This window comes from Chiloscyllium plagiosum, unplaced genomic scaffold (genome assembly GCF_037043375.1).
Source record: "Chiloscyllium plagiosum isolate Xiang-an unplaced genomic scaffold, Cpla_swu_hap1 HiC_scaffold_35, whole genome shotgun sequence".
Taxonomy (NCBI): domain Eukaryota; kingdom Metazoa; phylum Chordata; class Chondrichthyes; order Orectolobiformes; family Hemiscylliidae; genus Chiloscyllium; species Chiloscyllium plagiosum.
The window spans coordinates 30,331,165-30,353,086 of NW_028270173.1; the positions used below are offsets into that span (position 1 = coordinate 30,331,165).

The 21,922-nt window shown below is 51.0% G+C and overlaps 1 protein-coding gene across 6 annotated transcripts in view; it reads right to left on the reverse strand.

Moving 5' to 3' along the window:
- Positions 1–21,922, reverse strand: part of LOC122541334 (discoidin domain-containing receptor 2-like) — a 213,279-nt gene that overhangs the window by 51,986 nt on the left and 139,371 nt on the right. For all 6 annotated transcript variants that reach the window (XM_087979456.1, XM_087979457.1, XM_087979455.1 and 3 more), the window contains 6 exons: positions 19,161–19,266; positions 12,739–12,925; positions 8,322–8,568; positions 5,369–5,515; positions 4,585–4,754; positions 534–747 (listed from right to left, as the gene is read on the reverse strand). In XM_087979456.1, coding sequence (XP_087835582.1) covers positions 534–747; positions 4,585–4,754; positions 5,369–5,515; positions 8,322–8,568; positions 12,739–12,925; positions 19,161–19,266 — 1,071 coding nt within the window. The remainder of the gene's footprint in view (positions 1–533; positions 748–4,584; positions 4,755–5,368; positions 5,516–8,321; positions 8,569–12,738; positions 12,926–19,160; positions 19,267–21,922) is intronic.

Consider the following 21,922-nt stretch of genomic DNA (forward strand, 5'->3'; position numbering starts at 1 on the left):
TGTTGGTCTTCCTCTCCTCTCCCCCTGCCCGGTGTCGGTCTCCCTTTCTCTCCCCCTCCCCCCGCCTGGTGTCGGTCTCCCTTTCTCTCCCCCTCCCCCCGCCTGGTGTCGGTCTCCCTTTCTCTCCCCCTCCCCCCACCTGGTGTCGGTCTCCCTTTCTCTCCCCCTCCCCCCGCCTGGTGTCGGTCTCCCTTTCTCTCCCCCTCCCCCCACCTGGTGTCGGTCTCCCTTTCTCTCCCCCTCCCCCCACCTGGTGTCGGTCTCCCTTTCTCTCCCCCTCCCCCAGCATGGTGTCGGTCTCCCTTTCTCTCCCCCTCCCCCCGCATGGTGTCGGTCTCTCTCTCTCTCTCACTCATCCCCCCGCCCGGTGTCGGTTTCCCTCTCTCACTCCCCCCCCGCGTGGTGTTGGTCTTCCTCTCCTCTCCCCCTGCCCGGTGTCGGTTTCCCATTGACCCCCCTCCCTCCTCAGTGTGCGATTCCCGCGCTCCTCTCCCCCAGCCAACCTCCCCCCCTCTCCCCCAGTGTGGCCTTACCGGAGTTGTCGGTGCCCTGCGGCAGCTCGGGCAGCTTCATCCGCAGCCGGTTGGGTTCCTGGTACTCTGGGTCGCTGGAGCCGATGCGCTCGTACAGGTTGGAGGGGGTGCCCCCCGGCGAGGGGCCGGGCTGCTGCGTGTTGTTGATGACCACGGTGTCACCGGGCACCGAGAGCCGGACGGTCAGGTCATCCTCGAGGATCCTCCGCTGCGCCTGGAGGGGGGAGGGGAGGTGGGGTTAGAAGGTAGCCGGGCGCTGTGGAAGCCCCCCCCCCCCACCTCCCCACGCTCTCGCACCCGTCCCCACCTCCCGGAACTCTCCCCTCCCCTTGATACTCTCCTCGTCCTCCTTCCACCCCACTCCCCGCAGAAGCACGACCCTCCCTGAATACCTCCCTGATTCAGTAAACCGGAATCTGAATTGGACTACCCATGAAGACCCTGCGGTTACAAGAGCAGAATAGGAATCCTGCAGCGAGGAACTCGCTTCCTGACTCCCTCCCCCCCACCCGTCCACTCCCTGCACAACTCAGGAGTGCAATGGATACTCCCCATTTGCCTGGATGGGTGCAGCTCCCAGTCAACAGGCTTAACATCTCCCCCCGGACCAGCCCGCTCAATTGGCTCCAACGTACCTACTTCACCATGTACCAACTGCACTCAGTTGAAAATCACACAACACCAGGTTATAGTCCAGCAGGTCTATTTGGAGGCACTAGCTTTCGGAGCGCTGCTCTGCCATCAGGTAGCTGTGGCATTGTGTGATGTTCAACCTTGTCCACCCCAGTCCGACACTGGCCCCTCCACAGCACCTGCACTGATGCACTGCAGTATCCTCCCAAACCTCCGTTTGACAACACCTTCCGTGCCCGATCATCGAGAAGGACAAATGGGAATCCCAACACTTGCAAGGCACGCACCACGCTCGCTCAGAGCAATATCTTTCCCTGTCACTGGGTCAATATCCCAGCCCTCCGTCCCTAACAGCACTGCGGATCTATCTGACCCCCCTGGACAGCAATGGCTCAAGGAAGGCAACTCATGGTCACCCTGCCAAGGACAATCAAGGTTGGCAATAAATATTGGGCCTTTGGGACCCGTCAATGATGGATTAATGAGAATAGCCTTCCTACCTCTCTGGTTTACTGTGTAACTAACAAGATTACATATAGTCAGACACATCGAGGCTGATTATTTATCTGAGTGTGGAGGCACGGTGTGATGTGTGAATATTCAAACTTTGGCCTTACGTTTAGGAGGGGATCTAGTTTCTGCTGCACTTGGAGACCCACAGTGCCTTCCCCTAGCATATTTGTGGGTCAGTATGAAACGGATATCCGCCCATGCTGAGGTTGGTCTGGCCATTCTGAATGTGAGAGACAAAAATCAGATTTTCTCCCACGCACCATCTACGGTGCCAAACTACGGAAACTTACGGTGAGTGACCCTGAGGCAAACGGAAAGCCAGTTGAAGAGTTGGGAGCTTTTTGAAAGGCAATAGCATGATAGGGTGGCTCAGTGGGTTAGCCCTGCTGCCTCACAGCGCCAGGGACCCAGGTTCGATTCCAGCCTCGGGTGACTGTCTGTGTGGAGTTTGCACATTCTCCCCATGTTTTCCTCCGGGTGCTCTGGTTTCTTCCCACAATCCAAAGATGTGCAGGCCAGTTGAATTGGGCGTGCTAAATTGCCCAAAGTGTTAGGTGCATTAGTTATGGGGAATGGGTCTGGGTGGGTTAATCTTCAGAGGACTAGTGTGGACTAGTTGGGCCGAAGGGCCTGTTTCCACACTGTAGGGAATCTAATCTAACATTCAAATGTTACTATTAGGTATAGCATTGTAATGAAGATGTATTTTTAATGTAATTATTTATCGTAGTGGTTTGGCATTTAAAGGTAAATTGACCCTTGCATTGACTAGCATCGTTTAGTTGTTCACATGCATTGCAGTACTTTCCTAATTGAGAAAGCACCACGACATCGTGCGAAATGTGAAAGGATATTCTTTCCTTTCCTGTTTCTCGGCTATGGTTTCATTGTATTGTCAGATCTGGCTGTTTTGAAAAGAAAAAAGTGCTTCTGTCGGTGGACAAACTGTTCTACATCTGCGGAAGTGTCCACCTGTTCATTTGGAAGCTTTGGTTATGCAAGTCGCTGCCTGTGAATGCTTGGCTGTGTTTCAAAAGCTACACTCTGCAGACGGTCGTGAAGCCATTGAAACTTGCACCATCCTATTAAAGGTGGGCAAACATTTCTGACGCCATTCGCTTTAAAATTTGAGAGGCCTGTTCGGGGGGGGGGGGGAAGAAGCTGTTCTTGAACCTATTGGTACGTGTGTTTAAGCTTTTGCACCTTTTTAACTACCGACCGGAATCTGAATTGGACTACCCATGAAGACACTGCGGCTACAAGAGCAGGTCCGGGACTAGAAATCCCGCGGCGAGGAACTCGCTTCCTGACCTCCCCCCCCCCCCCTGTCCACGCCCTGCACAAGTCAGGAGTGAGATGGAATACTCCCCACTTGCCTGGATGGGTGTAGTTCAAAACAACACTCAAGAAGCTCAACATCCCCAACGGCATGAGATTGGAAGAGATTATAACTGGAGGCGGGTGGGACGGGTCTTTGATGATGCTGGCTGCCTTCCTGAGGCAATGGGAAGTGTAGATGGAGCCCATGGATTGAAGGTTGGTTTGGGTGATGGACCGGGCTGGGTTGACAACTCTCTGTAGTTTTTTTTCCGGTCCTGGGCAGAGCAGTTGCCACACCAAGCCGGGATGCACCCAGGTAGGATGCTTTCTGTGGTGCATCCGTGAAAGTTGGTGAGAGTCCCCTATTCCTGGACTCACTCACTAGGGGGAACAGCCTTCCCAAGTCCACACGGCTGAGACCATTCAGGATCTTACACACTAATAGCAAAACACATCCCACTTTTCTGAGCTCAACAGGGAAGAAACCAGCCTAATCTTTCCTAATAAGAACAACTTCCAGATAGCGATGTTGTAAAAATCCTTCCAGCTGTTTCCAATACATTTGTTTCCTCGTCATCTAATGAGACCGGAGCTGCACATTTTTCAAGAACTGGCCTCAACAATGTCCTGAAGCATAACATCCTTTCCTTAAATTCCCACTGCCGGCATTCCATTAGCCGTCTTTATCCCCACACTTGCTGGACCTGCACACTTGCATTTTGATCATCTTGAACTGGATCCCTTGCAATTCAGCAATCATTCACCTCTTAAGTAATACTCTGCTGTTTTAATCTTCCTTCCACAGTGAAGTGCACCTCATTTCCCCAAAACCGTGCTCTATCTGCCCGATATGTACCCACTCGCTAACTTACCAGTAACAGTCTGCCTTCCCGTTACAAATGTACTCTCCAGCGTCTCTCGGTACTTTCTGACAGTTGCTCCCCACATCCCGAGTCCACTGTCGGAAATCGTAAAGCACTGAGCTCGAAGCATTCCGTTAAACCCAATTTCTCTGCGTATGCCCAGTCAAGCTCTTGCTTAATGTTGGAGAGTTTGACCCAAGCCTTCTCCTTCTAGTTCAGAGGAAGGGTCACTGAAACGTTAACTCTGATTTCTCTTCACAGACCTGCTGAGCTTTTCCAGCAACTTCTGTTAGATGGACAGCACAGAAACAGACCCTTCGGTCCAACCCGTCCTTGCCGACCTGACACCCCATATAAATCTCGTCCCGTTTGCCAGCACTTGTCCCATGTCTCTCCAAACACTTCCTATTCATGTACCCATCCAGATGCCTTTTAAATGTTGCGATTGTACCAGCCTCCACCACTTCCTCTGGCAGCTCATTTCATACACGCACCACCCTCTGAGTGATAAAGTTGCCCCTCAGGTCTCTTTTAAATCTCCCCCCTCTCACCTTAAACCTATGCCCTGTCAGTTCTGCCATCAATCCAGTTTTGCAGATTTTCCATTGCCTTGAGAGGCTGTAAAATGTTCGCCGCACTTTCCACGGTGCGGCCTACAAGGTTTAGAGCGACGCACCAAGCCTGTCCCGGGCCCCTCCCCTCCCCCGCCCACCGAGACTTACCTTGCCAAGAATCTTCTTCCAGTACTGCCTCCAGAGGATGATGAAGATGACAATGAGCAGGAGGAGGATGATGGCCACTAGGCAGCCGATCAAGATGGCCGTGTTGCTGCTGTCAGCCTTGGGCACGGGCCGCCCAGCGTTCGGGGACAGGTAGACGGACGATTCGAGATCTGAGAGGGAGGAGAGAGGGAGCGTGTCAAGATCCGCCATGAGAAGGGAAAATAGAAGCCTGATGGAGGGTTAACGTTCTGGCCGGCCCGTGCTTCAGACTTGAAAGCTAACTCGGGCACTGGCACGGTGACTCAGTGGTTAGCACCGTTGCCTCACGGCGCCAGGGAACCCGGGTTCGATCCCACCATCGGGCGACCGTCTGTGTGGAGTTTACACATTCTCCCACGTCTCTGCGTGGGTTTCCTCCGGGTGCTCTGGTTTCCTCCCACAGTCCAAAGATGTGCAGGTTAGGGTGGATTGGCCAGGCTAAATTACCCCATAGTGTTCAGGGTTGTGCAGTTTGGGTGGTGGTGGGGGGGGGGGGGGGTGTTAGTCATGGGAAATGCAGAGTTGCAAGGAGAGGAGTTGGATGCTGTCCGGAGGGTTGGTGCGGACTCAAAGGGCCGAATGGCCTGGTTCCACACTGTGGGGATCCTACATTCGCCATGTCAGCAGCTCTAAGATTGGAGTGCTGCCTGCCCTCTGGTTACAACCGGTCCTTGAACGTGGAGAGGACACCGCGTGGTGGGCACAGTCTCACCTACGACCTGGGCGGCTGTAGCCACAACGTTACCTAGGTTACTGACGGTTGCTGTGATACCTCCCGCGAGGTCGTAATTGCCGGTTGATGCCTCCAGGGGAGGGACGAGTGTTTCTCTCTGGCGCGGAGCGGGGCCTCGCGGATGTAGGCCCGGAATGCCGGGCGTGGTGTGGTCAACCCCTAGAAAGGACAGAGACGTGTGAGTAACGGTGAAAGCCAATGTACTGAACAACAGCTGAAAGGAACACCCCCTCGCCTCATTTGACTTCCGTGGACATTTCCAATCACCTCCTGGCGGCCTCTTTCACATGGGCATTGCTGGCTGGGCCCAGCATTTATTACCCGTCCCTAGTTTCCCCCTTGAGAAGGTGGGGGTGAGCTGCCATCTTGAACCGCTGCAGTCCACCTGCTGTGGGTTGACCTTGAAGGAGGGATTTTGAGGATTTGCTCCCAGCGACAGTGAAGGAACGGGGATATATTTCCAAGTCAGGGTGGTGAGTGGCTCAGAGGGGACCTTGCAGGGGCCGGTGTCCCCATGTATCTGCTGCCCTTGTCCTTCCAGATGAAAGTGGTTGTGGGTTTGTCTGAGGATCTTTGGTGAGTTGCTGCAGTGCGCCTTGTAGATGGTACACACTGCTGCTACTGAGCGTCGGTGGTAGGTGGAGTGGATGTTTGTGGATGTGGTGCCAATCAAGGGGGAGGGGGGGGCTGCTTTGTCCTGGATGGTGTCGAGCTTCTTGAGTGTTGCTGAAACGACCTGAAAGTCTAACGCCCGAGGCACTATTGTGAATGAAACCAGAGAGAAAAACATAGTAAGAGTGTTCAAATAAGTAATATTCTTTGAACGCATTTGTTACTAAACACTAAGGTGAGGAAGGGGGATAAAAACATCTGTTGGTACAACACCCTCTAGGCCCTCCCCTCGACACTAGGACAGTCCAATCAAGGAAAGAAGGGTCTATTTGCTTTCCAGTTGGCTGGGACATTGACGTGCCGTGATGATACACGTGTTGATTGACCAATAGTGTGGGAGTATGTGGCTGAAATGTAGAAACCAAGAAATGCAGAGGCCATTCAGCCCTTTGAGCCTGGTAGGCCAATGAACTTGATCTAATCATCCAACTCAGTCCCCTGTTCCTGCTTCCTCCTGTTATCCTCCGAAAGCTTTCGTCCTCAGAGCCGTGTCTAACTCCCTCTTAGTAACACTCAATGTCTTTAGCCTCAACCACGTTGTGTCAGACATTGGAGACCTCCGCATGGATTATTCTGGGACAGATTTGGTGGCACCCCTCTATAAGTAGCAACAATGAGCACACTGTCACTCCCATGGAACTAGCTGAGTTGTATTGGGCATCACTCTCACTTCTAGACAACTTCCAATTGAGAAAAGAAAGCTCTAAGGTTTGTGTAGCTTCTGTTTGGTGGCCAAGAGATGTCCCTGGTTGGTAATTCTGTCTGCTCCCCCCCCTCTTCCATTTCCCTTGTTTCTCCAGATAAGGTATGGGCAGTGAGAAAGGCTTCCTCAACATTTCGGGGAGTCTGCAGGGAAACTGCTACAATTATTGGTGTGTGTATCTGTATGTGTTTGCGTTTGCGTGTGTCTGTGTGCATGTGCGCATGCGTCTGTGTGTGTGCACATGCGTGTGCAAGTCTGTGTTTGTCTGTGTGCGCGTGTCTGCGTGAATATGCGTGTGTGTGTCTGCGTGCACATCTTTGTGTCTGTGTGCATGTGTCTGTGTGCGTGTGCCTGTGTGCATGTATGTCTGTGTGTGTGTGTGTCTGTGTATGTGTGAGAGAGAGACTGTGTGTGTCTGTGTATGTGTGAGAGAGAGACTGTGTGTGTCTGTATGTGTGTGAGAGAGAGAGTGTGTGTCTGTATGTGTGTGAGAGAGTGTGTCTGTATGTGTGAGAGAGAGTGCGTGTCTGTATGTGTGAGAGAGAGAGAGTGTGTGTGTCTGTGTGTATGTGTGAGAGAGTGTGTGTGTCTGTATGTGTGCGAGAGAGTGTGTGTGTCTGTGTGTATGTGAGAGAGAGTGTGTGTGTGTCTGTGTATGTGTGTGAGAGAGAGTGTGTATGTGTGTATGTGAGAGAGAGAGCGTGTGTATGTCTGTGTGTATGTGTGAGAGAGAGAGTGTGTGTGTCTGTGTGTATGTGAGAGAGAGTGTGTCTGTGTGTATGTGAGAGAGAAAGTGTGTGTCTGTGTGTATGTGAGAGAGAGAGAGTGTGTGTCTGTGTGAGAGAGAGAGTGTGTATTTCTGTATGTATGTGAGAGAGAGTGTGTCTGTGTGTATGTGAGAGAGAGAGAGTGTGTCTGTCTGTGTATGTGTGAGAGAGAGTGTGTATGTGTGAGAGAGTGTGTATTTCTGTGTGTATGTGAGAGAGAGTGTGTCTGTGTGTATGTGAGGGAGAGAGTGTGTCTGTCTGCCTGTATGTGTGTGAGAGAGAGTGTGTCTGTGTGTATGTGAGGGAGAGAGAGTGTGTCTGTCTGTGTACATGTGTGAGAGAGTGTGTCTGTCTGTGTACATGTGTGAGAGAGAGAGTGTGTCTGTCTGTGTGTATATGAGAGAGAGAGAGAGAGTGTGTCTGTCTGTGTATGTGAGAGAGAGAGAGTGTGTGTCTGTCTGAGTGTGTGTGTCTGTGTGTATGTGTCTGTCTGTGTGTGTCTCTCGGTTTAAAGTAGCAATCTCTCGCTGTTCTCAAAGTGAATGGGATCTAATGGGCTGCAGGTAGATGGTTGACTCTCTCACGTGGATCAGGCAGCAAGCAGCACTGACTGGAGAGCGGGGACAAGGCGAGGTGAGCCTAGGCGAGGATTCAGAGGGAGGCATCATCTTGAAAGCAATTCCGAGATCGAAGAGGTGAACGGTGATGATCCCAAGGAGGGAACTGTAGACAGTGGCAAAAGGCAGTTGCTGCGCGGGCAGCCACCCTGTAGAGTGCCACCCTGCCCCAGGCCACCCCCAACTCCCCGACCATCGCCCCCTACCTGTCTGGAAGGTGATCTCGCTGAACATCATCCACGAGTCGGCAAAGTAGAAGTGGCAGCGTATGAACTGGGCAGGGCGGTGACCAAGTGGCACCGTCACGTAGCGGGCGCTGGGGTTTTTATTGTCCAGGACCATGGCGGTGCTGACCGGCGTGGGCTCCCAGGAAACGGTGGCGTCGCTTTTGAAGAAACAATCGACGGACTTAAAAATCTTCACCTGCCTGGAGAACATGTTGTTGCAGTGGACCTGGGGACAGATTCAGGGCAAGGAGTTCAGTCGCTCGCTCGATCAGTGCACCTGAACGACAGGAGGGAAACAGGGGCTGGCCGTTCGGCCCATCGAGCCTGTTCTGCCATTCACAGGGACATACAGCTCAGAAACTCACCGTTCGGTCCAACTCGTCCAGATATCCCAACCCAATCTAGTCCCACCTGCCAGCACCCGGCCCATATCCCTCTAACCCCTTCCTAGTCATATACCCATCCAGATGCCTTTTAAATGTTGCAATTGTACCAGTCTCCACCACTTCCTCTGGCAGCTCATTCCGTACATGTACCACCCTCTGAGTCCCATTACGACCCTTTTAAATCTTTCCCCTGTCATCCTAAACTGATTCCCTCAAGTTTTGGACTCCCCCACCCCAGGGAAAAGACCTTGTCCATTTACCCTATCCATGCACCTCATGATTTTACAAGCCTCTATAAGGTCACCCCTCAGCCTCCGACGCTCCAGGGAAAACAGCCCCAGCCTGCTCAGCCTCTCCCTGTAGCTCAAATCCTCCAACCCTGGCCACATCCTTGTAAATCTTTTCTGAACCCTTTCAAGTTTCACAACATCTTCCCTATTGGAAGGAGACGTGAACTGCATGCAATATTCCAACAGTGGCCTAACCAATGTCCTGTACAGCTGTAACGATGACAACCCAACTCCTGTACTCAAGGAACTTAGTGATAAAAACAAGTGTACCAAATGCCTTCTTTACCACTCTGTCTACCCAAGATTCCACTTTCAAGGAACTATGAACCTGCACTCCAAGGTGTCTTTGTTTGACAACACTTTCAACATGTTCTGACCATCTGATCTGGCTCCAACTCCACTTTCCTGCCTGTGTCTCCCCATAATCCAACCCCTTTCTCCATCTGACTTCAAACCCCCGAAATCCCTGGGCTCTCTCCCCCAGCAACGGAGACATTCAACCATCCTGTTCACTGCTGGAGAAAATTCCAACACTGCACGTCCGTTCAAGAAGACACCGCTCAGTGAATCGGGCGGTAACGTACCTGAAACCGGGCTCTCTTTTGTCCCACTCAACCTGCTCATGGAGGTTACTCCGCACCTTGGGTCTCCTGGCTCAGCGGTAAGGACATCACCACTGCGCTACCTTCCTGTCGGCGTTAGGCTTGGCAAATCCCATCAGTCATTACTTTGGCACAGGGGAGTGAGGAAGAAGGCAAGTGGAATGCGGGTCATCATTGCAAAGGGGCATGGTGTACACGAGTAGGGAAGCCTAGTTCCAAATTGACACGTGAGACCACCCCCAAGAGGGCTGCATATTGCTGTATTTTATTCAGTCATGGGAATCTGGGCTCCACCTGCTGGGTCCTCCAGTTATTACCCATCACGACCTGCCCAGGACAAGGTGGTGGTGTGCTGCCTTCCTGAATGATGAGATTAGATTAGATTCCCCTACAGTGTGGAAACAGGCCTTCGGCCCAACCAGTCCACACCGACCCTCCGAAGAATAACCCACCCTGACCCATTTCCCTCCAACTAATGCACCTGACACTACAGGCAATTTAGCACAGCCAATCCACCCTGACCTGCACATCTTTGGACTGTGGGAGGAAACCGGAGCACCCGGAGGAAACCCACGCAGACCCGGGGAGAATGTGCAAACTCCACATAGACAGTCACCCGAGGCTGGGATCGAGCCTGGGACCCTGGTGCTGTGAGGCAGCAGTGCTAACCACTGAGCCACTGTGCGTAAATGGTTGCAGTTCACGAGGTAGTCACAGTGCTGTTTGGAAGGCAATTCCAGTAATTTGACCCAGCAGCAGTGAAGGAACGGTGCTATATTTCCAAGTCAGGGTGCTGACTGGCTTGGAGGGGAACTTGCGTGTGGTGGCACTCCCACGTATCTGCTGCCCTTCTCCTTCCGGATGGTAGAGGTCACGGGTTGAGAAGGTGCTGCCGAAGAAGCCTTGGGGAGTGACTGCAGTAAATCTTGCCAACGCTGCATTTGGCTGTTGGTGGAGGGGGAAGCAAAGGTTGAAGATGGTTGATGTGATGCCAATCAAGCAGGGGCTGCTTTGTCCTGGATGGTGTCGAGCTTCTTGAGTGTTGCTGGGGCTGCCCCCATCCAGGGCAAGTGGGGAGTATTCCATCGCCCTCCTGACTTGTGCCTTGTCGATGGTGGAGGGGCTTTGGGAGGGGTCAGGAGGTGAGTTACTTGCTGCGGGACTCCCAGCCTCTGACCTGTTCTTGTAGCCGCTTTGTTTATGTGGCGAGACCAGTTGAGTTTCTGGTAACCCCAGGGGTGGGGATTCAGTGATGGTATCACCACTGAGGTGGTCAAGGGGTGGTGGTTAGTTTGTCTCTTGTTGGTGATGGTCATTGCCTGGCATTTGTGTGGCGTGAATGTCCCTTGCCACTTGTCAGCCCAAAGCCTGGATAGTGTCCTGATCTTGTTGCATTTGAACATGGACTGCTTCAGTACATGAGGAGTGGCGAATGGTGCTGTAACATTTGGACGTACTGTTTGAATGGCTGGATAGGTCTTTTGAGATTCAACCCTCATTGCTGCAAGTCTGGATGGTGGATTCCCCTTCAACAAAGAGCTTCCATTAAGCAAATGGGCTGTCTGCCAAAAGATGTTTAATTCCAGATTTTTACTGAAGTCAAATTTCAACAACTTGATGGGACGTGAACCCATTAATTCTCCAAAACACCAACTCGGGGATTCTGGTTCAGGAGTAATATCACTGCTTCCAAGGGCTCCTAACTCGAAGAGGACTATACTTACATCAGAGGTAGTTTTGAGGCCTGATGTTGACTCACGAGGAAAGGGTCAGGTGGTTTGGCTTCATACCCATTGGAGTTGAGAATGAGAGGAGACCTTACTGGAACAGAACCTTGACACAGTGGGTGCGGGGAGAGGACATTATCTCTGCTCAGAGATTCTAGAACCGTGGGCGTTTAAAAATAAGGCAGGGGTGCTCACCCATTTAAGACAGAGAGGTGGAGAAAGGTCTTCTTTATTCGTTCTTACATCCCTTGGATTGAGGTTTGAGAAGATTTGTAGCTCAGGTTGAGGTTCTGGATGTAGGTTTGCTCGCTGAGCTGGAAGGTTCATTTTCAGACGTTTCGTCACCACACTAGGTAATATCATCAGTGAGCCTCCGGATGAAGCACTGGCGGGATGGCCCGCTTGTTACTTATATGTTTAGGGTTCCTTGGGTTGGTGATGTCATTTCCTGTGGTGACATAATTTCCTGTTCTTTTTCTTGGGGGGGGGGTGGTAAATGGGATCCAAGTCAATGTGTTTGTTGATAGATTTCCGGTTGGAATGTCATGTTTCTAGGAATTCTCGTGCATGTCTCTGTTTGGCTTGAAGTCATTCATTTCATTATTGGCTGAGGCACAGATAGTTCATTGACAGAAGAGTCCAGGGAAACAGGTAGGAAAGTGGGAATAGAGGCTACAGTCAGATCGGCCAATGGTAAAACGGATGTCCTGCTCCTGAACTCGCTCGCATTTTTACATCTGAAGGTGTTTGGTATGCTTTCCTTTATTGGGTGTTGGGGTTGGGAGGTCATGTTGTGGCTGTACAGGACATTGGTTAGGCTACTTTTGGAATACTGCGTGCAATTCTGGTCTCCCTCCTTTCAGAAGGATGTTGTGAAACTTGAAAGGGTTCAAAAAAGATTTACAAGTATGTTGCCTGGGGTTGAGGATTTGAGCTATAGGGAGAGGCTGAATAGGCTGGGGCTGGTTTCCCTGGAGTGTCAGGGGTGACCTTATAGAGTTTTATAAAATCCTGAAGGACATGGATAGGATAAATAGGCAAAGTCTACTCTGGATTCCTCCAGATCGAGAGGGGATAAACTTAGGGTGAGAGGGGAAATATTTAAATGGGACCTAAGGGGCAACATTTTCACCCAGAGGGTGGTACGTGTATGGAATGAGCTGCCAGAGGATGTGGTGGAGGCTGGTCCAATTGCAACATTTAAGAGGCATTTGGATGGGTATATGAATAGGAAGGGTTTGGAGGGATATGTGCCGGGTGCTGGCAGGTGGGACTAGATTGGGTTGGTCTATCAGGTTGGCATGGACGAGTTGGACCGAAGGGTCTGTTTCCGTGCTGTACATCTCTATGACTGTCGGCCATCAGGCAGCCTCCCCCCACCGTCGCCTTACCTTCATGGATTTGAAAGTGAGGACATGCTCAAACTGGAAATCAATCTCCACGAACCCGTTGCTCATGGTTGTGTTGTGCCAGCCCACATAGTCGTAGCCAGGCCAGACCCGCAGCTCCTGGCTCCTGGTGAAGTCGTCCATGCCCAGGACTCCGTCCGTCAGCTGGCCCAGGCCCCCGTAGTGGACACTGCGGGGAGGAGGGAACACGCCCACAGTTAGAGTCCGGCTGTCGACCAACCTACGACCAGGAGCGGTAGTAGGTCGGCAGACCTTTGGAACCTGATCGTCTGTCCATGGCCGATCAGTCAGCGCTCCCAAATTTTGCCTTCCCATCCACCCCCCCAAAACCTGCGATGAACACACCCAGCGCTGCCTTCAAAAGAATCAATGACCCCAATTCCGTCTTCTGAGGCGAAGTCATAGAGTCCTCTGGCACGGAAACAGACCCTTTGGTCCAAACCAGTCTGCGCCGAACATAATCCCAAACTAAACCAGTCCCAGCTGCCTGCACCTGGCCAATATCCCTCCAAATCTTTCTTATTCATGTCCTTATCCAAATGTCTTTCAAACATTGTAACTGTATCCACATCCACCACTTCCTCTGGAAGTTCATTCCACACATGAACCACTTCCTGCGATGAAAAAAAAAATTGCCCCTCATGTCCTATTTCAATCCTTCTCTTCTCACCTTAAAAAATAAATCCCCCTAGTTTTGAACACCCCACCCTTGGGAAAAGACCCTTGTCATTCACCTTATCCAAGTCCCTCATGATTGTATAAGCCTCAAAAAGATTAGATTAGATTAGATTACTTACAGTGTGGAAACAGGCCCTTCGGCCCAACATGTCCACACCGACCCGCCGAAGCGCGACCCGCCGAAGCGCAACCCACCCATACCCTTACATTTACCCCTTACCTAACACTACAGGCAATTTAGCATGGCCAATTCACCTGACCTGCACATCTTTGGACTGTGGGAGGAAACCGGAGCACCCGGAGGAAACCCACGCAGACACGGGGAGGATGTGCAAACTCCACACAGACAGTCGCCTGAGGCGGGAATTGAACCCGGGTCTCTGGCACTGTGAGGCAGCAGTGCTAACCACTGTGCCACCGTGCCGCCCATCCCTCAATCTCCTACACTCCAGTCAAACACATCCCAGCCTTTCCACTCCTTTTTATCTATTCTGGGCAACATCCTGGTAAATCTTTTCTGAATCCTCTTCAGCTTAACGATATCCTTCCTGTAACAGGTCAACCGGAACTACACACAATACGACAGGAGAGTCCTCACCGACATCCTCGACATGATGTCCCAACTCCGATACCCAAAGGTCTGAGCGATGAAGGCAAGCTTGCTAAACACCTTCTTAATCGCCCTGTCTACAGGTGACACAAACTTCAAAGGAGTTATGTGCCTGCACCCCCAGGTCTCTCTCTGTTTGACAACACTACCCAGGGCCACACCATTACCCAATTCTCTGAGAGAACAAGAATATCTTTCACCCTGATCCTAATTTTAAAGCAGCGTTCACTCAGTTCCGGACTCACCACAACAATTAAACATCCTTTCCTTGTCCACCTTGTCAAGATCATTCATGATCTTATGAACTTCAATCAAGCAGGCCGGGGCGGAACGAGTTTAGTTTGGGATTATGGTCGGCATGGACTGGTTGGGCCGAAGGGTCTGTTTCTGTGCTGGGTGACTGTATAAGTCAGCCCTTTATCGTCCGAACTCCAGTAAACGCAAGCCCAGCCCGTCCTTATCTTTCAAGATTAGAGCGGCGCTGGAAAAGCACAGCAGGTCAGGCAGCATCCAAGAAGCAGGGAAAATCGACATTTCGGGCAAAAGTCCTTATTTTTCCTCTGATGCCAACCCACTAATTCCAAGGTTGCAATCTTGTAAATCGCTTCCTTCCTTACAAATAAAGAAACCAAAACTACACACCGCACTCGAGATGGAGTCTCACGAATGTCCCGTATAACTGAAGGATGTTTCATTTCACTCATGATAAAGTGCAGCAATCTATTAGGAGAGAGTGAGGTCTGCAGATGCTGGAGATCAGAGCTGAAAATGTGTTGCTGGAAAAGCGCAGCAGGTCAGGCAGCATCCAGGGAACAGGAGAATCGACGTTTCGGGCATAAGCCCTTCTTCAGGGCATAAGCCCTTCCTGAAGAAGGGCTTATGCCCGAAACGTCGATTCTCCTGTTCCCTGGATGCTGCCTGACCTGCTGTGCTTTTCCAGCAACACATTTTCAGCAGCAATCTATTAGCCTTCTTAATTACTTGCTGTACCTGCGTACTAACCCCTTGCGACTTGTGCACTCGGATTCTAGAGTCGTTCGCCATTCAAATAATGCTCTGCTCTTTAAAAAATTCTTCCCGCCGCAAGTGATCCATTTCACAATTTTCCCCACATTGCTCTCCATCTGCCAGGTTTTCACCCCCTCACTCGCCTACCTACATCGGTCTGCATTCTCGCTACATCACCATCACAGCACATTTTCCCACTTCTCTTTGTGTCACCTGCAAATTTAACCGATCTGCCTTCGACGTGCTTTATATAATAGACAGGAGCCTGACTGAGGTTTATGAGATTGTGAACGGTACCGAGAGAGGTGGAAAGTATGTAGCTTTTTCCCAGGTGGAGGGGGTCAATGACTAGGGGACACAGGTTCGGGAAAGAGGGTGGGGGGGGGGGTTAAATGGGACGTGTGAGGCAGGTTTTGTCACACAAAGGGTGATAAGTGCCTGGAACCCATTGCCAGAGGAGGTGGTGCTGGAAGCACACACAACAGCAGCATTCAGAAAACACCTGGATGAGGTCATGACTAGGAAGGGAACAGAGGGATACAGATCCTGTCAGTGAAGACAGGTGTAGTATGTAAGGGCAAAATGTGAGGTGCAGGCCTGAGAGGGCCAAAGGGCCTGTTCCTGTGCTGTATTGTTCTTCTAAGGCCCAGCACAGACCCCAGCAGAATGGCAGCACGATGGCTCAGTGGTTAGTACTGCTGCCTCACAGCACCAGGGTCCCAAGTTCAATTCCTGCCTCGGGCGACTGCCTAGGTGGTGTTTGCACATTCTCCGCGTGGGTTTCCTCCGGGTGCTCCAGTTTCCTCCTACAGTCCAAAGCTGTACAGGTCAGGGTGGATTGGCCATGCTAAATTGCCTGTAGTGTTCGGTGCATAAGTCAGAGGGAAATGGGTCTGGGCGGGTTACTCTTCGGAGGGTCGGTGTGGAGTTGTTGGGCCGAATGGCTGGTTTCCATACTGTACGGAATCTAATCTAACCCCAGTCGTGGCATCTCAATGATCTGAAACAGACCTTTCGTTTTGTTATTTTTGCCGACACAATGAGGTGGGACACTTGGGAACTGTGCATACCTGCCCGTTCCAGCACCTGAGTGAGTGTGCATTTGTGTGACTCCATTGTTGTTTGTGTCACATCTTCCTTTGCACTTGTGCAGACAGACACACTTGTTTTCATGTTGTGTGTGGCTGCAAGCGACAGCACGTGTATTTGGTTGCATGTGGACGATGCATGTTTTGGGGAAGTGTGTGTGTGTGTTTGAGTGAGAGAGAGTGTGTGTATGTGAGAGTGAGTGTGTGTGTTTGTGAGAGAGAGAGCAAGAGAGTGTGCGTGTTTGTGTGTGTGAGTGGGTGTGAGAGTGTGTGTGGATGTGTGCGTGTGTGAGTGTGTGTGACTGTGAGTGAGTGTGTGTGACTGTGTGTGTGTGTCTGTGTGTGTGTGTGTCTGTGTGTGTGTGAGAGTGTGTCTGTGTGTGTGTGAGAGTGTGTCTGTGTGACTGCGTGTGAGAATGTGTGTGAGAGAGTGAGTGTGAGTGAGTGTGTGTGAGAGTGCGTGTGTGTGTGAGTGAGTGTGTTAGTGTGAGTGAGTGTGTGTGTGTCTGAGAGTGTGTGAGAGTGTGTGTGTGCGACTGTTGTGTGACTGTAGGAGTGTGTGTGTCTGTGTGCGTGTGTGTGTGTGTGTGTGAGAGAGTGAGTGTCTGTGTGTGGGAGAGTGGGAGAGTGTGTGTGTGTGTGTGAGTGCGAGTGAGTGAGAGTGTGTGTGTGAGAGTGAGTGAGTGTGTGTGCGCGCGAGTGTGTGTGTGTGTCTATCAGTGTGCGTGTGAGTGTGTGTGTGTGTGTGCGAGTGTGTGTGCGACTGTGTGTGCCTGTGTGCGAGTGTGTGTGTCTGTGTGCGAGTGTGTGTGTGTGAGTGCGAGTGAGTGTGTGAGTGCGAGTGTGTGTGTGTGTGTGAGAGACTGTGTGTGTGACTGTGTGAGAGTGTGTCTGAATGTGTGTGTGCGCAAGTGTGTGAGAGTGTGAGAGTGAGCATGAGTGTGTGTGTATGACTGTGAGGTTGAATGTGTGTGCGCGTGTGAGTGTGTGCATGTGAGAGTGTGTGTGAGTGAATGAGTGCGTGTGTGTGTGTGAGTGAGTGTATGTGTCTGTGTGCGCGAGTGTATGTGTGAGTGTGAGAGTGAGTGTGTATGTATGAGTGCGTGTGTATGAGTGCGAGGGTGAATGTGTGTGTGCGAGTATGTGTGTGTGAGAGTGTGTGTGTGTGACTGAGTGTGTGTGTGAGTGAGAGAGTGAATGTGAGTTGTGTGTGTGTCTGTGTGTGAGTGTGTGTGTGTGACTGAGTGTGTGTGTGAGTGAGAGAGTGAATGTGAGTTGTGTGTGTCTGTGTGCGAGTGTGTGTGTGTGTGACTAAGTGTGTGTGAGTGAGAGAGTGAATGTGAGTTGTGTGTATGTGTGTCTGTGTGCGAGTGTGTGTGTGAGTGTGTGTTGTGTGAGTGTGTGTCTGTGTGAGTGTGTGTCTGTGTGTGTGTGTGTATGTGTCTGTCAGTGTGCGAGTGTGAGTGTGTGCACCTATCAGAGTGTGTGAGTGTGAAAGTGTGTGAGTGTGTGTGTCTGTGTGTGAGTGTGTGTGTGTCTGTGTGTGAGAGTGTGTGCGTTTGTGTGAGAGAGTGTGTGAGAGTGTGTGTGTTTAAGAGAGAGTGTGAGTGTGTGTGTGTGTGTGTGTGTGAGAGAGAGAGTGTGTGTGTGTGAGTGTGTGTGAGAGAGTGAGTGTGTGCGAGTGTGTGTGTGTCTGTGTGTGAGTGTGTGTGTGTGTGTGTGTGTGTGTGAGAGTGTGTGTCTGTGTGAGTGTGTGTGTGAGAGTGTGTGTGAGTGTGTGTGTGTCTGTCAGTGTGCGAGTGTGAGAGTGTGTGCACCTGAGAGAGTGTGTGTGTGTGTGTGTGTGAAAGTGTGTGTGTGTGTGAAAGTGTGTGTGTGTGTGTGTGTGAGTGAGTGAGGTACTGCTAACACTCCAGATGTCTGACTGTTTTACAGTTGGTTCTGGGGGAGTGGTGGTATACATTGTTGGGAATCCTCTGGTATCAGAACACCCTCGCTGTTATTGAAACAACAGTAAATATTAACTCCACACAGGTGAAAATTCCACCTCTATCACAAAGTTGCTAGAGAGGAGCCATCTCCTGGGAGATCACTCCCTGATGATGCTTCAATCTGTTGAGATATTCACATCACATCACATTCGGCCCATCAGGTCTGCACCGACCGTCCGAAGAGGACTCCAGCCCTACCTCCCCCCCATTCCTGTAACCCTGCATTTCCCCTGGTTTATCCACCGAATCGACACATCCCTGAACACTAGGGGCAATTCAGTACAACTAATCCACCATAGTCTGCACATCTTTGGACTCTGGGAGGAAACCGGAGCACCCGGAGGAAACCCACGCAGACACGGGGAGAACGTGCAAACTCCACACAGACAGTTGCCCGAGGGTGGGATCGAACCTGTGACCCTGGTGCTGTGAGGCAGCAGTGCTAACCACTGAGCTGCTCCTGTCTGACGTACACCCATTCTGAAGGGAGCCGGCTTGAAAGGCAGATCGCAACCTTCAAGTCAAGTTGCTAGCACACCCTGTTTTGAACGGGGGATCTCTCGATCTGCGGTCAAATGCTCTAGCTCTGAGCTAAACATCAACCCTGTACATCCCATCTCCCAAATCTCTGAATCTACTCATTGCGACGCATCTAATGACTGACATCCTACAGAGGTGGGCATCCCTGTAACACTTGGTCCTGGTTGGTGCGGTCTCGTAACATTCAGCAGCTTAGTAAGAGAGAAACGGAGCCAGGGTAGGCCATTCAGCCCTTCAAGGGCCACCCTGCCATTCAATACAATCATTGGCTGGTTGTTCAATTCTGAATCCCGTTCCTGCTTTCGTTCCTCTCTCACCCCCATATTCTTTGATCCCTCCAGCCCGAAGAACCATGTCCAACTCCTCCTTGAATGCTCCCAGAGCAGGGAATTCTGTAAGCACCCCATGCCCCTGCACTCTCCGGGTGGAGAAACCTCGCACCACCCCCTCCCCACCCCAACCAACCCACAATCCCGGCGACGCCATTACCTCCCGATCTGGTACCCGTCGTAGGTGGAGTCGTTGAGGTTCACCAATGGAATGCCCGAAACGTTCATCATCTGACCCATGGGAATCCGGTACGACGTCAGACCATCTGCAGGGGAAGAGGAGGGGGAGAGTCACAGAGTCCTAGAGATGTACAGCACGGAAACAGACCCTTCGGTCCAACTCATCCATGCCGACCAGATATCCCGACCTAATCTAGTCCCATTTGTCAGCACTTGGCCCATATCCCTCTAAGCGGAGGTGGGTACCGCAGATGCTGGAGATTAGAGTCAAGATTAGAGTGGTGCTGGAGAAAGCCTTTTTGCCTGAAACGTCGATTTTCCTGCTCCTCGGATGCTGCCTGACCTGCTGTGCTTTTCCAGCACCACACTATTCTTGGCTCTAATCTCCAGCATCGGCAGCACCCACCTCCGCCTAGTTGATTTTAACCTAACTGCGAAGCCTCTTCCAAGGATGCCTACCTTGAAAAAGTTCTCCTCCTCTACATTCCTGATGAAGGGCTTTTGCCTGAAATGTTGATTTCCCTGCTCCTCGGATGCTGCCTGACCTGATGTGTTTTTCCAGCACCACTCTCATCTTGACCCACATCCATCTAAACCCTTCCTATTCATATACCCATCCAGATTCTTTTAAATGTTGCAATTGTACCAGCCTCCACCACTTCCTCTGGCAGCTCATTCCATAGACCCTCTTGGTGAAAAAGTTGCCCCCGTAGGTCTCTTTTATATCTTTCCCATCTCACCCTGAACTTATACCCTCTAATTCTGGACTCCCCCACCCCAGGGATAAGACCTTGTCTATTTATCCTATCCATGTCCCTCATGATTTTACAAACCTCTATAAGGTCACCCCTCAGCCTCCGACACTCCAGGGAAAACAGCCCCAGCCTATTCAGGCCTCTCCCTGTAGCTCAAACCCTCCAACCCTGGCAACATCCTTGTAAATCTTTTCTGAACCCTTTTAAGTTTCACAACATCTTTCCAACAGGAAGGAGACCAGAATTGCACACAATATTCCAACAGTGGCCTAACCAATGTCCTGTACAGCCGCAACATGACCTCCCAACTCCTATACTTAAGGTTCGGACCAAGGTCCCTAAGTTGGGTGGTGGCGTTTTGCGAGGTGGGGAGAGGGGGGGTGGTTTGGGGGATGTCACTATACTTGCAGCGGTGCTGAGGTGGCTTGCAAACGTAGCAGAGATGTGAAACAAATTGCACAGGGTTTTCACTCATTCTCTCATCGAAGGTTTTGAACTGAAGTGAGCGTTAATCTTTGCACCCGGAGTCGAAAACACACGAATACAGCAAGAGTCAAACGGCAAGTTGGCCAAGAGATTAGGGCCTTCGCGTTATCAGGGTTAACCATTGTGCGGCCGATATTGGAATCGGAGCGGTTTTAAATATCGTACAGTAAAACAAAAAAAAAACACTGTGGACGCTGGAGGTCTGAAAGAGAAACTGAAATTGCCGGAGGGACTCAGCGTCTGTGGGAAGAAAGCAGAGTTAGCTTTTAGAGTCTGGTCACTCATCGTCAGAACTGCTGGCAGCTGGGCACAAGGTGGTGTTGATGCTGAAGACAAAACCTGAGCAGAAGAGGCTATGGGGGAGACGGCCCAGAGAGAGAGAGAGAGAGAGAGAGAGAGATGTGAAAGGGGGTGGGTAAACCAGGAGATGGTGGATAGCAGGCCAGGACCAAAGAGAAGCTCAATAAGAGATAATAAGGGGTGAGAGCGAGGAAATGGGTTAGTTGCGCCGAGTACGATATAAAGTGACAACAGGCCTAGGAGCATGTGACAACGGGGGACTGTGTTAAAATCAGCCCATTGTCATCGCCTGGTGGGTGGGGAGTCAGGCGTGAAAGTTAATGAAAGTTAATATTGCCTTAAATCAGGATGAAATCGAGGCTTTAAATTATGTTGCTTTGTATCTTTAAAGGCGTTTGTTGCTTTGAATGCTTCATCACCATACCAGGTAACATCTTCAGTGAGCCTTTGAATGAAACACTGGACAAAACACCTCCAGAAATCCTAGCCACTCTCCCATACATCAAAGACATCTCAGAAATGACTGCCAGGTTACTCAGGCCCCTCGGCATCATGGTAGCCCACCAACACACTAAAACAGCAGCTAATGAACCTGGAAGACCCTATACAAACAATGAGCAAAACTAATGTCATTTCCAAAATACTTTGCAAGGACGGTAACAAACACTACATTGGACAAACAGGCAGAAAACTAGCCACCAGGATACATGAACACCAACTAGCCACAAAAGACATGATCCATTCTCACTAGTATCCTCACATACAGATAAGGAAGGACACCACTTCGACTGGGACAACACATCCACCCTAGGACAAGCCAAACAGAGACATGCACGAGAATTGCTAGAAGCATGGCATTTCAACCGGAACTCTATCAACAAACACATCGAGTTAGACTCCATCTACCACCCCCTGAGAAAAAGAACAGGAAATGACATCACTGCAGGAAATGACATCACCAACCCAAGGAAACCTAAACACCTAAATAAAACGTGCTTCATCTGGAGGCTCTTGGAGATGTTACCTAGTATGACGCTGAAACGTCTGAAAACGAACCTTCCAGTTGTAGAGTCATAGTCATAGAGATGTACAGCACAGAAACAGACCCTTCGGTCCAACCCGTCCATGCCAACCAGATTTCCCAACCCAATCTAGTCCCACCTGTCAGCACTTGGCCCATATCCCTCCAAACCCTTCCTAT